The following is a 19,158-nucleotide window of genomic DNA, read 5'->3' on the forward strand; positions in this document are numbered from 1 at the left end:
CCTTCGTTACCTCTCTGGAAGCTGGTCTATATCCGTAGCCAGATGGTAAATTTTTGTCTTCTTCACAACCTTTGGCTCCTGGACTAAAGTGTAATTCAACATGAAAGCGTTCCTCTGAGGAAAGATCCTAAGAAATATGAAAGAAAATTTTCAAAATGAGAAACTTTAAGCTCTTTATTTATGTCTGGTAAAACACAAATCAAGAGCTCTGTTTACCTTATTAGGATCCTCATAAAGCATGATAACAATCTGAGTCATGTAGTTGAGCTCATTGACAACATTTAAATAATCCATAGCTCTTTTCCACTGTTCATCCTTTGATTCCTGAACAAAAGATACATGTGGTAAGCATTTTCTCAAACTGTTACTTGAAAGTCACTTTATTGTCACTATGGTAGCTTGTTTAATCTTAGTGATACCACATAAAGTGAATACTTACTATATGCACAATTTTTAAAAATAATTCCACTACATTTAAAAATCTTACTAACTTATTTAAGCTTGTTTTGGTAAAATATGTCTAAACTCTCTACAAGTTTGAGTATCCCTAACTTGAAAATTCAAAATCCAAAACGCTCCAAAATTCAAAACTTTTTGAGCACTAACATGACACTCGAAGGAAATACTCATTGGAGAATTTTGGGTTTTCAAATTAGGCATGCTAAACCAGTGCAAATATTCCATAATCCAAAAACAATTCTAAATTCCAAAAAACTTCTGGTCTCAAGCATTTCAGATAAGAGATAGTCAACTTATATTAGAAGTTCTAGTAGTAACCTTTTTTTAACTGCTTATACAAAATGAAAAATAAAGAATTTCTTGAAATATGACAAACACTACTGAATTCTGAGGGTAAGAGACAGTTTTTAACTTTGTTCAGTTCCAAAGTACCTAGTATAGTATCATGTTTCATAACCACAGAATACTATCCTATAACAGGAATGCTATTTTTTCCCACCATCATATATAGTTCATGTATGCGATATAAGCCTATCAATAAATATCCCTATTACACTGAAGTGATATTCAAAAATCAGCAGAAGGAGGCATATGCAAATTCTATTGATCTTACCATCTCCTTCACCATTCCTCCATCTTCATTCTTAGAATCATTGGTCTTTAAACATGTAATCATAGAGCATCAGAACTGAAAAGGATCTTAGAGAACATGTACTACAAGCATTCAAAGTAGAAAATTATATCTGAAAAGGCAAAACTACTCAAAGTCTATAGTCAACAATTAACAGGATCTACTTAAATTATATGTACATCACAGATAAATTTCCTTTGCTGTATACTATGTAATTACATTACAAATATATAAAAGCACAACATTTCCTTTTTGTATACACTAAGAGTATACAATATTAAGAACTTTAGTACAGGATGCATCTTGTTTTAAAAGCAAATTATAAGACCACACATTGTATGTTTTTTAAAATTCAGCATGTATTTTATTTCTATTTTAGACATTACACATTCCATGTGTATGTGTGTGTGCACATGCATGTGTGCAAGTTTAGGAGGTAATATGTGAAAAGATGTATTTTTTTCAAAATTGATAAGGGAAAACATAAATTAGCATTACTGAGCTTCACTAAATGTAAAGTTAGCACAAATGATGAGTTTAAATACTGAAAATTTTCATTAGGTGAAGAGATAATTGATCTTGTGATTTTGTGATACTCCAGTATTAAGAACACCATCTAATGTCTAACTCAGTGTTGCAGTTATAGATTTTGCTAGGTCTTCTCTAGTAAATAGATAAAATTAAGTAATATTTAGTAGTAACTTCCAGAACATAATTAATATGTAAGAAGACACAAAAATGTTTAAATTAAGGCCCCATTACACATATTCCTGAAATCTTGTTTATAATCTTAGTTCCTTAACAAACTTTACAAATAATTCTACAGAAAGATTTTACCCAGTCCATTCTGAATAATTAAAAATTACAACTGGTAATACACGGAGTAAGATTTTAATTATATTACTTACAGATTCTTATAAGGATAATAAGAGTTGGGATAATGAAAACAAAACATTTTGGTATAGACTTCAATTTTCACCTTAGTAAATACATGTAATTATTTTTCCCCCTGGAAGCACTGATTTTTAAAATAATGAAGTTGTTCAGTTTTTGTTTTAGAAATGAAGCCTGAATTCAATATATGCCCAACAAACTCTAGATCCACAGCCACCACCCTAGTCTAAATGACATCTTTTTGGACCACTGTACTAATTTCCTAACTGGTTTCCTCATACCCACTTTCACCTATCTACTGTCCACACAACAACCAAAGTCACCCACTTCCCTGCTTAAAACCTTTCAATGGCTTCCCAATCCACTTAGAATACAAGGCACTGGCTCTTCAACCACATCTGCTGTCATTTTATCCAATACTTACTGCTATTCTCCAACCACAGGCTTTCTATCAGTTCCTATATTATTCATGTTCTTTATACCCTCTATATATGTCAAAAAGGACCATGTAAGAGATGTATCTCTCCTCCTCACAAACAATTCCATCAACACTACTGTTTATACAAGCTTTTGCCTTGCTAATTAAGGGTCATTTTTTTTCCCCACTAATCCACATACTTATGCAAGGATGTCACTTTGCTATTCCTTAGTGGGACAAAGAAGAAACAAAAAACCAGAAGAAATAACATATGGGTTTGGAATTTTAATTGGAATAGAACTTTGAAACAGCCTTAGGATAACTATGATAATAATTACTCTCAAGGACCAGTAATAAGATTGATTAGGAAACAGATATATACCAAATTATCATTACATATTTCACTGCCCTTCTTTTAAAAGTACAGAAGAAAACAAAATTGAATTTTCTTTTATAGATCACTTTCTATACAGACGTGCATATATTCATACGCACAGAAAAATAAAGAAACATTCTTATCTTTTGGCTAGTTTAGAGATGACTGATTTAGATGAGATTCTGGACTTCAAGTAGTATTACCCTATTATAGCATGGCACTGAATGGAGTGGGTGGCACTGAGGGAGAAGTTAAGTGAGTTTTGTATGCAGGAAGAATATGAATTACTGTGGCAAATAGGTATCACCGTAGCAGATTTTGTGTTTTCCAAAGATGGCTGACATATGCATTCAATTCTACATACTCTTCGTACAATTGACAGAGACACTCAGCCCATCTAGTGCTGTGGGTTGTTTCCTCTCCTTCTGAACCTGGATGAACCTCTGTGATTGCCTCAACCAAGAGAGCTCAGCAGAAGTGATGCTATGGTTTTAGAAGTTAGGTCATAAAAATGCCATGCACTTGCACCTTGCTCTCATAGGAAGCTCACTCCTGGAACTCAGGTGCAACATTTTGAGGAAGCAGGCCACATGAAGAGGCCAGATGTAGGTGTTCTGGTTGATAACTGCAGCTGAGGTCCCAGCAGACAGCCAACATGAAGCACCAAACATGAGAGAAAACCCTTGAGATTGAGACCCAGCCACTGTCTGACCACAACCTCATGAGACTCTAAGTGAAACTTCATAACTGATCCTAGTCAACATTCTAAACTGTATGAGATAAAAATGAAATGACTGCGGTTGTTTTAAGCCACTAAGTCTTGGTATGTCATTACATAATAGTAGATAACAGTAGATAGTACGTAATAGTAGGTAAGTGGCACAACGTCTAACCAAACACCAAGTCCCATCAATTCTGACCCCTAAATGACTCAAATTCATCAGGCTTCTCTTTACTGCCATCAGTCTATAAAATCACCTAAAATAATTTATATTATTGTTTGCTTGAATGTATCTTCTCTGAAGAGAACATCTTTATCCCTAACATCTAGCAAAATGCTTGGTATATAGTAGTCCCCTGAAAGATGACATTAAGTAGTAACACTTAAGGATGAAATACTAAAATTTCACAGTAAAAATAGCAGTCAGTGATTTAATTACAAAACTAAATATATTTGTTAGACTGATGTAACTTATTCTACTTACATTGCATAAGGCACCATAGCGAAGAATAGACAGCAAAGAATGTACATGACTTTCACTAGTAAAATATAATCTAGTACGAACATGACGTTCAGGAGAAAGAACACCTCTAGAATACCTAAAATTAAAAGCAGACAGTGTTCAAACATAACCACATAATCAAAAACTCGCTAAATATTGAAATTATTTTCCAAAATTAAATTTAATTTCACTAGAAGTAAAAGACCATAAAAATCTATTATTCTTCCAACCGCAATAGAGGATTTATGTTAGTACATATTCTTCTAACATGACACAAACTATAACTAACTAGGACCTCTGAGAGTAGTCAAAGAATAGACTTAATATTAGTCAAGTACACTGTAAATAGGTTATTTTATGTCTTTTAGTAGCAATGACAGAGGTTATAGACCTAAAGATGATCACAGACATTAATGCTGCTAAATGGGGTACACATTGATGATCCCATGTGAACGATGACCTATATTCCCTTTTCCCCACTCACCTTAGTTTTCTCTAAATTGGAGCCAAAAATAACTTTGGTTGGAAGTTAATAGAAATATCTAGGTAATAGTATTTTCACAGTATGCCAATGACACACTTCTGACTTCATAGGATCATCAAAGTGTAATTTAAATTTGAAGTATGCAGAAATAGATGCCTAGAGATTTAAATAACCAGTACAGTTTCTTACACAGGATGAAGTTTATTTACAGTGTCATCATCTTGTGTCCTCTGAAGGTCTGAGCGAATTTTTCTAACCAGAGGAGTACAGTAGCCTTTGGCAATCTCCAGTTTTTCAGCTTTAGTTATACCATATTCCTGAGCAAAAAATACTTGACATTAGAAAAAGGATATAATGACAAAGTACTCTAAAAAAATACACTCCTAAATTAGTCTAGTGAGAGACAAATATTTTATCAAGCCTTTTTTGAACGTTGGATAACTCCAAGTTTGCATTTTTTGCAACTGCAAATGTATGATTTTCAAACTATTAAGTATAATTGGAAGGATTTTGTGGTGGAACTGAACAAAAGCCAGTAATTTCTGAAGGAGGAGAATGAATGGGTGAATGTAATTTTTATGACTAGTATTCACTAAATCCGAGGTTTTAAATGTAAAAACAACCCTAAAAGAAAGGTGGATTAAGGACACAAACACTAAAGCACAATATGTAATAAATATATGAAAAAAATTAAACCTTGAGATTTCTGTCTTTCCAAATGTCAAAGATTTAAAAGACTAACACGTTCTTCAAAAGCCTTTGGCCAATATTTTTAAAGTTTTAACTGGTAGTGAGCAAAGATTCCATGAAATTATCAAATTTAATGACATAATCATTATGGGTTAATTGGATTTGTAAGGAATTAACACAATGTGAAGTGTCCAGAAAACATGGCAATTTTAAGAGTAATTGCAATGAAAATTATAGTTCAAAGCAGTAGAAGAGGAGAAAGGAAGAAGGCAGAAAAGTAGGGGTAGAATGGAAGAGAGGGAGAAAAGGGAAGAGGGAAGAAACACACATACCTTCTCTCTCCAAGTTCATTTTAGGATATCTCAACTTAAAGGCTATTTTCTGCTACCAGATACCTCCAGAAAGATTCACATGGAATAACATCAGTATAGACAATAGATCTCAAAACTGCCTAATAAAGAAAATGCTGACTGATTACAGATGAAAGACCTATGAAAACAGAACTTCCTGGGGGTGATTTACCTTAAACTAAAGCTAAGGTGGTTCAATAATCTTGCCAATGTAGGTGACTATATAGTGAATATGCAACTGTGTATTTATGTGTAAATGAAAGAAAAATGTTGGAATTACAAAATCATCAGGGAAGTACTTTTTTTAAACTTTGTTATTAGCAAGGTGTGAGGAAACGGATTTTCACACACTGCTGGTCTGGGTAAAAACTGATTAAAAATTTCTGGAGCTACAGAAATGGTCTTGAGTGGATGGAAAGACGTGTAAAGAGAGTGAAACACATTTCAAAAGTCTAGATTTCCAAATACAAGTTGATTAAATAAATTATTCTTACATTCACACCACTCAGCCATCGGGAATAATAATGCATATTAGCTTTATTGGCATGGAAAGAAGTTCTTTATGCTAAATGAAGGAAAAAATTAGGTTGTAAAATAGTATGCTTTTTCTGATTCAGTTTTCATAAAGAATGTATTTTCTATATATATGCATTTATGGAAAAAATTATATGTAAATGAATTTAAGGAAAGAGGCCTTTAAAAATATTCCAAAACATTGATATGTTTTTCTTTTGTTGGTAATGTTGTAGTAATTTTTTTGCTCTATTTGTATTTTCTAGTTTTATTACAAAGATATATTACTTTTATAATCAAGAAATCTCTCTCTTCAAAACAGTGACATATTTTGCTCATCTGCCTCTATCAACTAGGACCAAATAATTTTTAGATATGCAAATTCTTATATGTAGTTACAATATCTGTGCCACAAATAGAACTGATTAAAATACCAGCTAAAGCGACTTAAAGGCTTTCTATAATGATTTCATTGAGAATGTCATTGAACTATCTTTGGGAAATGCTACTATAAAGAACTGCCTGCATTTCATAATCTACAGATAACCAAAGAAAACATCTTTAAACTTCAATTAATACGTGTCATCTCAATTAAGAGAATTTTAATATCAAATATGGTCTCTAAATGTTTTTATTTACCACCATACCATCAGAGTTATAAAGCATCATTTTTAAACCAGGGCCCCAATTTTCTGAGGATTAAGCCTGGTTAAAAAGTGAAAATTTGATTCTATTGTAGCATAAACACCTATCAAAACTAGTTTAACTGTTAAAATAACTAAAACAGACCATACGCATCATGTAAGCCTAGATACGATTGGAATTACAGAATTCACATAGCATAGACGTAAAAATTAAACAATCAATGTAAGAGTAGAAACTGATTTTTTAAGGCATAGTATCATTTTGAAGTACACCAGAATATATGTATATACATTTCTCTTTCATAGTCATACCCTGTTAGTCTGCATTAAATTATTCCAAACAAGTTAAAACTTTGTATTATTTGACTGAGTCAAATCTTGAAGCTTGAAATATTATTTGCTTGAGAACTATGTACGCGAAATTTTATTTTTTTCCTACAAACCACATTTTCATTATAAATTACTGCAAATATGTTTATAATTGCTAGTTTTTTTTTTTTTTTGGTGATTGAAAATACCTGCCTTCTGTCCACAGTTTTTGTATTTACGAGGTCTAAAGTAACAAAGCAAGGTAATATTTATTGAACTGATTCAACGATCTGAAAATAAAAAGAACCCAAAGTTTCTGTTAACAATAAAGATTGTCATACGAAAAAGTTACGGAGATAAACCCAAAGTTGTCCTCTCCTCAATTTATAAAACAATGTCAGGACACCAGGGAAGCATATAAAAAGACCTTCTTGTTTTAAAAGTATGAATTTACCAAAAATAGAACTGATTTATGTAAACTTGGGCATAATTTTATCTGAAGAGTCAAACGATTTCAAAAATAACTTTTCCAAGAAAAATAATTTTAGAGTTGTCTTCAAATAAATTCTCAGACCGTCATGAAAATCTAACCTAATTGCAGCAAAGAGAATTACCGTAACAGACTGAGAACAGCTGAGCGAAGAATTACTTTGATAGATACAAATGATGACTCAACTCCTTCGTAACATACTAATCTTTGGTGCTTCTTTTGGTATTTAAAAAAATTTGTTATAACTATTTAAGTTACACAGACATGGTGAGAAATGTCTTCAACTATATAAACAATACACCTGAAATACATACACCATGTAAGGAGGAGAAATGACCATCTACAATACCATTAACACTTGAGTTTTCTTTTGGGCTCAACTCTTAGAGACTAATTTTTCATTCCCAGTTGTAAAATATTTAGTATATATAATGGAAACAGTAGAGGGGTGAGATTAAATAAGCAATGCAATGGCACAGACATGGTTATGCTAAACATTAGAAAAAGCATTGTGTATTTATTTAGCCTCTGAGTAGGTGATAAATTTAGATATACTGAAAGCCCACCTTGAAAAGTGCTTATAGCCACCATAAATATCTTAAAGTCTCGTATTCACAGCTAATTGTTAAAAAGCATACTTACAAAACTGAAACATTTTATTATGCAAAATAAAACTTGTCTTTTACAGAATAAAACTTACCTTTTTCATTTGGTAAATGAAAGAAATTGTGAGGGAATGAGTCCTGTTTCCTAAGTAAATGTTTCCTAAAGTAAGACCTAAAGACATATTCGTAAAGTCTGAGATATTTTCATCCTCTTTTAAAAATAATTTTTAAAATCACAGGTTCATACAATATACCTAAAATTGTCTACACTATATATCTGATCAAACAAATATATAGTTCTCTTTCATGTTGAAGAAACAAGCTAATTGTTAACATGTACACAAATACCTATAGGTAAGTTGTACAACTGTCTGAATTCTCAGTTTTTCAAAATCTATAGGTTTTCCTGTACTGTCTATGTATATTAGGAAAGGAACAGTTATTTTAACCATTGTTATACATGGGTATTCATAAGTTAGGCTTTTTGAACTTGTTTCACAATCTTTATCTTTTTCATATATTTAACATTTTCCTGCTGTCAAACTTTATGTAGTCCACAGTTGGAATATCTGATCTACTCCAACCTCCTATTTACAATATCCAAATAATCTTCTACTGAGTTGAAAAAAGGTCCAAAAATGGCATCTGGAACTTTATTCTTCTAACACATTCCTGATCTCAATATATTTTGTCACTTGCCCCTTTATTATCAATCCAATTCTGTTTAATTGCATTTTAGTTATTTGAATTCTTATTACACCTTTATTTTTATTCTCCTATAATGAAAAGACCCACGCCCCCCAAAAGAACAACTATGTATATCTTGACCTCTAAACATTATTTTCAAAATACTTTTGCATAAAAAGATTTGCAAAAAATTTCATATAAGGCCGCAACTATCTTTATGTCTTACTCCCCACATATTTCCATATATAGATGGCAGATGCAGAACAGGTGTTCAATAAATACTTAATTTATTTATTCCATATGGAATTATTATTTTCCATTCTTTAGCTTGTTCGCATATTATTACTAAGAGTATCAATTCTTAAATTAAAAAAAAATTACTACATTCTTATGGCACTGAAAATACTCTGTATACTACTATGATGATAGAAACATGTCACAATAAATTTGCCCAAACCCATATGTACAACACCAAGAGTGAACCCTAATGGACTATGGACTCTGGGTGATGTGTCATTGTAGGTTCATCAGTTATAAAAAATGCACCATTCTTGTGGAGGATAATCATAATGTGGGGGAGGATGTGCTATGTATGGAGGCTGGGGGCATATGGGAAATCTTTGTACCTTCAGTTTGATTTTGCTATGAACATAAAACTGCTCTAATAAATATAGTCTACTAAAAAATGTCACTGTACTCAAACTATTAGAAAATCAAATAATGTGATCAATATAACCATAAAAAGCTTAAAATATAAATTCATAATTACCTAATTTCCTGTTTAAAGTTACTGGTTTTCCAAGGACATGAAAACCAACTACATTTTTTTCCACCAACAGACATTTTAAAAGTATGTATTTATTTAATATTGTAAGAAAATTGATTCTTAAGAATGACTTACCTGAGGGATAACAATATCTGCTAATGCCTTCGAAAGCCTATATAATTCCATTGTGTTTTCTAATTTCAAGGAACCATTATGCTGGACATCATATTTTATACAGTCATATATGTCAGGGATTTTGCTAATATCGTATCTTCCATTCTTTGTTTTAAAGTCTTTCTCTAACTTGGACCATCTACGTAGCATAAGCTCCAATGTTTCACTATGGTAAAGCTGAATATCTAAAACAACATAACATTTTTAGTTTACACAACTTAAAAATCTGATTTAGAATATATATTAATATGTTAATAATTAGAAACTTTTTAAAGTGTCAAAAATACAACGGTATGAAGTTAGGAAGTTACTATAGGCATAGACTACTAGCAACCATGTATTTTTTAGACTTGAAGGGTTAGGAACTAGGCTTATAAAAGACTTTTTCCATATATTATAGACTTTAATAACAAGAAGAAGAAAAAGGGCAACAATTTTAACAAAGCTCTTTTAAGCTCATATATTTTTAATTTTCAATACTGTTACTCTTATTAGATTCACATAACTAAGTGAATAGGTAGACTATCTTTAGCAGAGGAACCTTAGACATTAAAAATAGTCCAACTGATCCATTTTCTGACAGAAAAAAACCCAAGATGTCAAAGTTGTCTAAGTTACTAACCAACTAAGCTTTGGGGCCAGAGCCTAGATCGCTTTCCTATTGCTTGCTCCTTCTTATTACCCTGTCTACTCACTGCTTAACTATATGGCAATGCTGCATAAGATAATCAAATGATAATATTTTATCTTTCATGCTGTCATAGATAAAAACCACTATAACTTAGCCATTCTTTTTTGCTTGATATATATTAACTCATACTACACATAGCTCTCAAGAAAGGCTTATTTCTTAAAATAAGATTGGTGCATCATATTTTAAAACGCTTAATTGAATAGTAACTTTTATTTGTTCTATGCTCTAAGAAAAACATATTTACCTGATGATTTGGGATCTTCCATTCGATGTCTGATTTGAGAAGTCAAACTCTGAATTAAGGAATAAACTTTATCACAGGTCTTCACAGGATTTTTAATTAAATGCATTGATTTGATAAGAGAAATGCTTCCAGATGGAGTAAGCTACAAATGAGTAAAGTATATATTTTATATGTGGTTATGCCTAATTGTCTAAGAAAACAATATACATATACAAAATTTTCCAGTAGCTGGAGAATAATTCCATAGCAGAAATTAAAATGACCACAAAATACAGTTGACCCTTGAACACCACAGGTTTGAACTGCAAAGGACCACATACATATATGCAGGGTTTTCCCCTAAAAGTTACACCAAAATGTACTGTTTCTCCTGCCTCCCCTTCCACCTCCTTCACTTCTTCCACCCTTAAGACAGCATGACTAACCCCTCGTCTTCCTCTTTCTTCTCAGCCTACTCAGTGTGAAAATAAAGATGAAGACCTCTAAGATGATATACTTCCCCTTAAGGAATAGTAAATATATTTTCTCTTCCTTATAATTTTCTTAATAACATTTTCTTTCCTCTAGCTCACTTTAGAATTTTCTTAACATTTTCTTTTCTCTAGTTCACTCTATTGTAGGACTAGAGTATGGAATACATATACAAAATATTGGGGAACTTCCAAAAAGTATGTGAAAAAAATTGAATTAAAAGATAAAAGTAAAAAACTTTATTTCTCAACACAAGGTCTGTCAGGGTCAAGACACTTTTGTAAGCAATGATACCAGCCATTTAGTCTATTCCTAAAAAAACTGAGGATCCTGGGAATTTATCCATGTCAATGCAGACTTTTTACATTAACTGAAGAAAAATGAGTGCCCCTTAAATTTTTTTTTAAGATTAGAAAACAAACAGAAGTCAGAAGGAGCCATATCAGGACCACAAGGTAGATTCCTAACGATCTCCCACTGAAACTCTTGCAAAACTGCCCTTTTCTGAGAGGAATAAGCAGGATCATTGTCACGATGGAGGACTCTGTAGTGAAGATTTTGTGGGTGTTTTCTGCTAATGCTTTGGCTAACTCTCTCAAAACAATCTCATAATAAGCAGATGTTATTGCTTTTCAGCCCTCCAGAAAGTCAAGAAGCAAAATGCCTTGAGAGTCCCAAAAATCTACTGCCATGACCTCTGCTCTTGACCAGTCTGTTTCTGCTTTGACTGGACCAATTCTACCTCTTGGTAGCCACTGCTTTGATTGCGTTTTGTCTTCAGGGTCATCCTGGTAAAACCAGTTTCATCTTCTGTTACAATTCTTCAAAGAAATGCTTCGGGATCTTCATCCCACTTGTTTAAAATTTCCATTGAAAGCTCTGCTACTATCTATAGCTGATCTGAGCACAATGGTTCTGGTACTCCAAATTAAGCAGAAAGTTTGCGCAACTTTAATTTTTCAGTCAGAATTGTGTAAGTTGAATCAACTGAGATGTCTATGGTACTGGCTATTGTTTCTGCTGTTAATTATTGGTCTTCTTCAATTAGGGCATGAACAAGATTAATTTTTTCCTTGCAAAATTGATGTAGATGGTCTGCCGTTGAGGGCTTCATCTTTGACATCATCTTGTCCCATCTTAAAACGAGTTATCCATTTGTATACTGCTGATTTCTTTGGGAAACTGTTCCTATAAACTTTTTGTAAAGTATCAATGATTTCACCATTTTTTTTGCTTAAGCTTTGCCATAAATTTGCTGTTTGTTCTTGTTTCAATTTTAGCAGAATTCATGTTGCCCTCACAGGGGCTCTCTTCAAACTGATGTCTTACTCTTGTTAGTGCCTCAAACTAAATCCTGTTCAGACATTTTATAACAAGTTAATACGAGTTTATTTTACTATAAAAAAAATTGAAATTTGTGTATGGTTTTTGCATAATGAGCATTTTCCATTAACTTTTGAAGACCCTTCATATATGTTCACTGTTCACATTATTGCTAAGGCTTCTAGTCAGAGGTAGGCTTAACTTGGTAGTTAAGTTTTTGCAGAGTCAAAAGTTAAACACTAATTTTTTTTTACTGTGAGGGGAACTGGCACTTCTAACCCCAATATTGTCTAAGGGTGAACTGTATAGTAGTAAGATCAGGGAGGAAGTAAAAGACTCAATTCATGTTAAAAAATATTAAACCTTAGCTGTCATTATCATTAAAGAAAATTTAGCAGAAATACTCTAACTTAATGGAATTTGATGACAATCTGCTGACTCTCTTAACATGTGTGAATATAGTTCTGACCACTTGACATATATTTACATGTAATAACTCTAGGCATCTATTATTTTCTTTTCCCAGATGAGTTACTTACCTGAGGTTAAGCTACTTGCTTAAGATCAAACCACTAGGATGTGAAGGAGTAGGACTCAAATGCAGGTAGTCTGGCTACAGACTGGTGCTCTCAACCACTATCCTATTATGCCTTTGTAATGATTTCTTTTTTTTGAATTTAATAAAAGCCATCAATAAAAATATAGTTTCACATTCCAGTTTTGACATTTAGCTTGGCAAGTTATTTAACCACATTAAGTAAGTTTCTACAAATATAAAAAAATATAAAGTGCAATTCTACTTCTGGTTATAATAAACTAGGTAGCTTGGACCAATATATCCACTGAAGGTAAGTAAAAATTCTGGGCAAAGAATTTCTATACTTATGTTTTAAGGAATCTGTGAAATAACAAGATGGTAAAGAATTATGGAAGCAAACTCAAAGGTCAGTGATCCAGAAAGTGAGTCTAGAATTTAAGGCTGTTTCTCCGTTGGAAATATTTATATTTATGAATATAATAAATGACTCCAGTCAAAAGAGTGCATAAAGGAAAATTTACGGCCTAGGGTGCATATTTTGTAAAAGACAGACCATTAATAACTTAGTAAGTATTCACCTGGTGTTATTAATTTTGAGAATCAGAAAAATAGCAAAATAAAACGAGAGGTAGAAGAAATAAAATACTAAGCAATGAGAATTAATCAAATGGAAAATAAGCATATAATTCAGAGACCTAACAAATCTAAACAATGGTTCTTTGAAAGGACTAATAAACTAATCAACCATGGTGAAACTGATCAAGAAAAAAAGGAAAAAAGTATAATGTTATGAAAGAAAAAGGGACATCTCTATAGATCCTACACAAATTACAAAGAAATTAAAGAGGAAATTATGAACAAACTTCTAAAAAATGCAATTTAATACTGACATAAACATAACTGAGAAGTACTAAACTATTCTGAAATCCATAATTAGAAACTTTCCCACAAAGAAAACACCCACAGGAATTACCATACTATTTACCAGTAAAGTTTACCAAAAATTTAATGAAATATTTGTACATATACTATTCCCCTCAAATAGGAAGTATTTCCTAACTAATTTTACAAGACTAGCATAATCCTGACATTGAAATAAAAGACACAACAAAAATAAAAAAGTAAAGGCCAATCTGACTCATGAACATAGATCAAAATTCCTAACCAAAAATATCAGCAAACTAAAATCAGTGATATGAATGAAAAAGATCATACATGGAAAAGTTGAGGATATTCTAGAACTAAAGTTAGTTTCACATTCAAAAAACTGTATGATGTAATAGATGAAAGAAAATATGACAAAGTTCAGTAAGTTTTTATAATCTATTGGCCAAATAGAAACAATGAAATTCCCTTATTTTGAAGAAGGGCAGCTATATACAATATCTACAGAAAACTTTATATTTAATGTCCAGTGTTACTAGAAATGCTACTTTTACTTAATATTGTTTTGAGGGTCCTAGCTATGGAAAGCAAGAAAAATAATTTTTAAAAAACAAAGATTGGAAAAGCAAAAAACATATGGATGTGCTGTTAAAGAATCAAACAAATCTAGATAAATTATTAGAACTAATGAGTTCAACAAGGTTGATGCCTATAATCTCAATATTTTAAAACTAATTATATTTCTACACACCAACAACAGAGAATGAAACTTTTAAAGAGGGGCCATTTATAATTGCATAATATCAATCACCTCAGCCTAAATCTAACAAAGATGCACAAGAACTCTGTGAAGTAAATTATAAAACATTATTGAAAGATATTAAAGAATATCTAAATAAATGAGCTACACATTCACAGATTAAAAGACTAGAGAAAAAAATGTAAATTTGCACAAACTACAGATATAATGTAACCTAAATAAAAAATCCCAACAGTATTTTTGACCAGCTTGTTTTAAAATTTACATGAAAATGCAAAAAAAAAAAAAAAAAAGGCCAAGAAACACTTGAAGAAGGATCCATTTGCATGTTGGGAGATATTATTCATTGGCACAAGGATCAACAAACAGAATACAGGGTCTAGAAACCGATTACACATATATAATAAAGACGGTACTTCTGAGTAGTGGGAAAGAACAGTCTTTTCAGTATGTTCTGCTGGGACACCCAGATGTACATATAGTTAGGGGAAATATCAACCTTGATATTCTTAGTTGATAGCACACATAAAAGTCAATTTTATCTGGATTGCTGATAAATGTGAAGAGCAAAACAGTAAATTTATAGAATGAATATATATATATACCCCTTATGGCCTCTAGTCAGAAAAAGATATCCTGACAATGTATTAAAATGCATTGACCATAAGGGGAAAAAAATGAACTTGGAAATCATGAAAAACTAGAACTTCTGCTTATCAAAAGATATTACTGGCTGGGCTTGGTGGCTCATGCCTGTAATTCCAAAGCCTTGGGATGTCAAGGCAGGAGGATCACTTGAGGCCAAGAGTTCGAGACTAGCCTTGGCAATACAGTGAGACCCAGTCTCTACAAAAATTTAAAAAGTTAGCTGAGCATGGTGGCATGCACCTGTAATCTCAGCTACTCAGGACGCTGAAGCAGGAGGATCGCCTGAGCCCAGGGGTTTTAGGCCACAGTGAGCTATGATCATACCACTGCACTCCAGCCTGGGTCATGAAGCAAGACCCTTTCTCTAAAACAAAAAACAAAAAAAAAAAAAAGAAAGAAAAGAAAAGAATCATGACAACATGAAGGCTCAGAGTAGGTGGTGTTATCTACATATAACAAAGAGCTCATATCCAGAATAAAGAACTTCTGCCATTCAAGAAGAAAAACATAGACAATTCATAGAAAAAAGACAAGAGACTTGTCCTCATTCAAGAGGATATTTAAATGGTCAACAGACACTGAAGCCACAATAAAGTGAATTCTAGGTATATCCACCAGAATGGCCAAAATGGAATCATCTGAGAATCCCAAGAATGGAGAATATGTGAAGCAATGACAACTATCATGGACCTCTGGTGGGACTGTAAATTAGCTCAATGGCATTAGAAAACAGTTTGACATCACCTACTAACATTGTAAATAAGCATACCATGGTCACAATAATTCCACTCCTACAATATACCCAAGAGAAATGTATGCTCATTGCACAGGTGGCATACAAGGGTATTCATGGCAACTTTAATCCTAACAGTCCAAAACTCTAACAATAATATAAAGCATATATAAATTGTAATATGTTCATAAAATAGTACATGGGTCAACAAACTATAGCCTGCAGGTCAAATGTGGCCTGTCACACAGGCCATGGGCTAAGAATGGTTTTTACTTGCTTAAAAGGCAGTTAAAAAAAAAAAAAAAAGCAACACAGACCATATTTGGACTGCAAAGTCTAATTTTTTTTAATAAAATATTTACTATCTGGTGTCTTACAGAAAAGTTCTGCCAACCCTGAAATGGAATACAACAAACACAGCAATGATTATTAACTAACTATGACCATTACTTACTATGGTTGAATTTCACAAATAAAATATTAAATAAAAGAAGTCAAATATAAAATAGAACATGTTCTATTATATGAACCTTAAAAAATAGCCAAAGTAAATTAATATTGTAGAGCCACTATAGAAAACAGTATGAACATTGCTCAAAAAACTGAAGACAGAACTACCATATGATCCAACAATCCCAATGCTAGGTATATAACTAAAGGAAATGGAATCATATGTCAAGGAGATATTTGCATTCCTATGTTTATTGTAGTACTGTTCACAATAGATAAGATCTGGAATCAACCTGTCCAATAACAGATGAACGAATAAAGGAAGTGTAGTATATATACACAATGAAATATCATCATCTAGCCTTAAAAAGAAGGAAATCCTATCATTAGCAACAACATGGATGAACCTAGAAGACATTATGTTAAGTGAAATAAGCCAGGCACAGAATGACAAATATGTGTAATCTCACTTATATGTAGAATCTAAAAAAGTTAAACTCAGAAGCAGAGTAAAATGATGGCTACCAGAGGCTGGAAAAGGAAGGAGTTGGGAAGATGTTGGTCAAGTGATACACAAGTTCAGTTAGATAAAAGGAATAAGTTCAGGAGCTCTATTGTACAACATTGTGATTATAGTAATAGCAATGTATTTTATCCTTGAAAATTGCTGAGAGTAGATTTCAAATGTTCTCGTCACAAAAATATAAGGATGTGAGGTAATACATAAATTAGCTTGAGTTAGCCATTTCACAATGCATATATACTTTAAAACATGTTGTGTTATAAACATATATAATTTTAATTTGTCAATTAAAATCAATAGATTTAAAGTTAGAAAAAAGCCAAAATGAGACTACACTGGTTAGAGACTATACTCATTATCCAAGTAAGTATTCTGGATATGAAAAGAATATAAAAAGTCAGGACAGTAGTTTTTTTGAGGAGGTAGGGAATGGGTTGCGATTGGGAAGGGGCATACAGAAGCCAAAGTTGTTCCAATGTTCTATTTCTTTACTTGGAGGATGATAACATGTGTATTTGCTTTATAATACAATAAGCTCTACATTTATGTTTTATGCAGTTATCACTTTTCTGTGTGTGTGTGTAATATTTCACAATATAAAAGAGTTTGCTAAGACCCACCTTTTCATAATCTTCAGCAGTAAAATCTCTGTCTTTCTGAAGTATTTCATGAAGCCTTGCCTTCACACGTTGCTGACAACTGCTCAAAGAGTCACTATCACTATCCAAAAGACCGTTCATATTTGCACTTTTCACCATTTGAACAAGAATGGGCGTAAGCTCTCCTTCCAAAGCTAAAAGCCCCTAAGCATATTAAATAAAGAAAACACGAATTTAAAAAATTAATATGTAAAATAATATTTGTTACATATTGATTTTCATAAGGTATAAAGTTTACAGTAAATAAACTTTATTAATATGACAATTGATTATTGTCATTTTAGGGTTTTACTTGAAAGTTCCAAATACAGAATTTTTAAATATTCCTTAGTTAAAATTTTTTTTTTTTTTTTTTTGAGACAAGGGTCTCACACTGTTGCCTGGGGTAGAGTGCAGTGGCGTGATTTTGGCTCATTGTAGCCTTGACCTCCTGGGCTCAGGTGGTCCCTCCCACCTCAGCCTCCTGAGCTGCTGGGACTACAGGTGTGAACCACTACATCTGACTCATTTTTTTTTCTTCAATTTTTTTGTAGAGACAGGGTTTCGTCACGTTGCCCAGGCTGGTCTCAAACTCCTGGGCTCGAGTGATCTGACCACCTCAGCTTCCCAAAGTGCTAGGATTATAGGTGTAAGCCACTGCGCACAGCCAAAAATGTTTTAAGATGCAGTATTAGATTAAAAACTCTAGTAATTCTAAAAAAAAATTATTTGTACCTTTGCAAAAGCAGCTGCAGTCATCTGGACTCGTCCTTCATCAGAGGCATATATTTTGAGGTCATGTCTGTAGGTGCTATGTAATCTAAGTAAACCACAACCAGGAAATCCTGCATAATCTCCTGAAAATAAATCCTCAAATCACTTCAGCTATATTTTCATTTCATTGTATTTCTATAAATATTTAATAACATCAAAAATGAGGATTTCAAAATACAATTTATGAAATTAGTCAAATTAAAGAAAACTCTAAGATTTACCTTGACCTCCAGGATACATACACCTGAAAGCTCTTCCAAGTTCTTCAGCCTGGACCCTGCCTGCAGGAGTTAATTCACCTCCCCATTTTAGAACCAGAAGTAAAGATGGTTCTTCTCTTCGGCTGTCTATGACACATATGAATGAATAAAACAAATGTTAAGTTTTTTTTTTAAACAGACTTAAGATTAATTTTTTGTCTGTGCTCTCTTCTGTGGTGAAATATGGCCCATATGTAGGATATTTTCTTCCTTAAATGTTGTTGCATATATGTCCCTTAATGCTGTTTGTAGGCAGTGCTTCGGTAAGGAATACTCCCTTGCTATTCCTGTTTAAATCTTACTGAAATTTGAAAATCTCTCTCATACTTTAGAAAAATGCCTCCCAATTTTCTTCAGGGATGTAACGTTTCTCCCTTGCCTGTTTTCATAGTAATTTCTTCAGTGTACTTAATTTAGATGTGCTATGTCTGCTGGATTGACAGCTCCTTGATGCCAGAATCCAGGTTTTATGTGCCTTGCTATCAAGCACCCTTTTCAGTGCTG

The 19,158-nt window shown here is 32.6% G+C and overlaps 1 protein-coding gene across 15 annotated transcripts in view; it reads right to left on the minus strand.

Moving 5' to 3' along the window:
• PPIP5K2 (diphosphoinositol pentakisphosphate kinase 2) overlaps positions 1–19,158 on the minus strand; it is a 77,153-nt gene that overhangs the window by 25,539 nt on the left and 32,456 nt on the right. For 11 of the 15 annotated variants that reach the window (XM_050795438.1, XM_050795437.1, XM_050795434.1 and 8 more), the window contains 9 exons: positions 18,616–18,741; positions 18,356–18,477; positions 17,603–17,785; positions 10,652–10,793; positions 9,675–9,898; positions 4,675–4,802; positions 3,984–4,098; positions 217–324; positions 11–127 (listed from right to left, as the gene is read on the minus strand). In XM_050795438.1, coding sequence (XP_050651395.1) covers positions 11–127; positions 217–324; positions 3,984–4,098; positions 4,675–4,802; positions 9,675–9,898; positions 10,652–10,793; positions 17,603–17,785; positions 18,356–18,477; positions 18,616–18,741 — 1,265 coding nt within the window. Of the gene's footprint in view, positions 1–10; positions 128–216; positions 325–1,072; positions 1,118–3,983; positions 4,099–4,674; positions 4,803–9,674; positions 9,899–10,651; positions 10,794–17,602; positions 17,786–18,355; positions 18,478–18,615; positions 18,742–19,158 lie in introns of all 15 variants that reach the window. The other 4 variants (XM_050795439.1, XM_050795436.1, XM_050795430.1 and 1 more) reach the window with 2 other exon arrangements.

The sequence above is a fragment of the Macaca thibetana genome, chromosome 6, assembly GCF_024542745.1.
Source record: "Macaca thibetana thibetana isolate TM-01 chromosome 6, ASM2454274v1, whole genome shotgun sequence".
NCBI lineage: Eukaryota > Metazoa > Chordata > Mammalia > Primates > Cercopithecidae > Macaca > Macaca thibetana.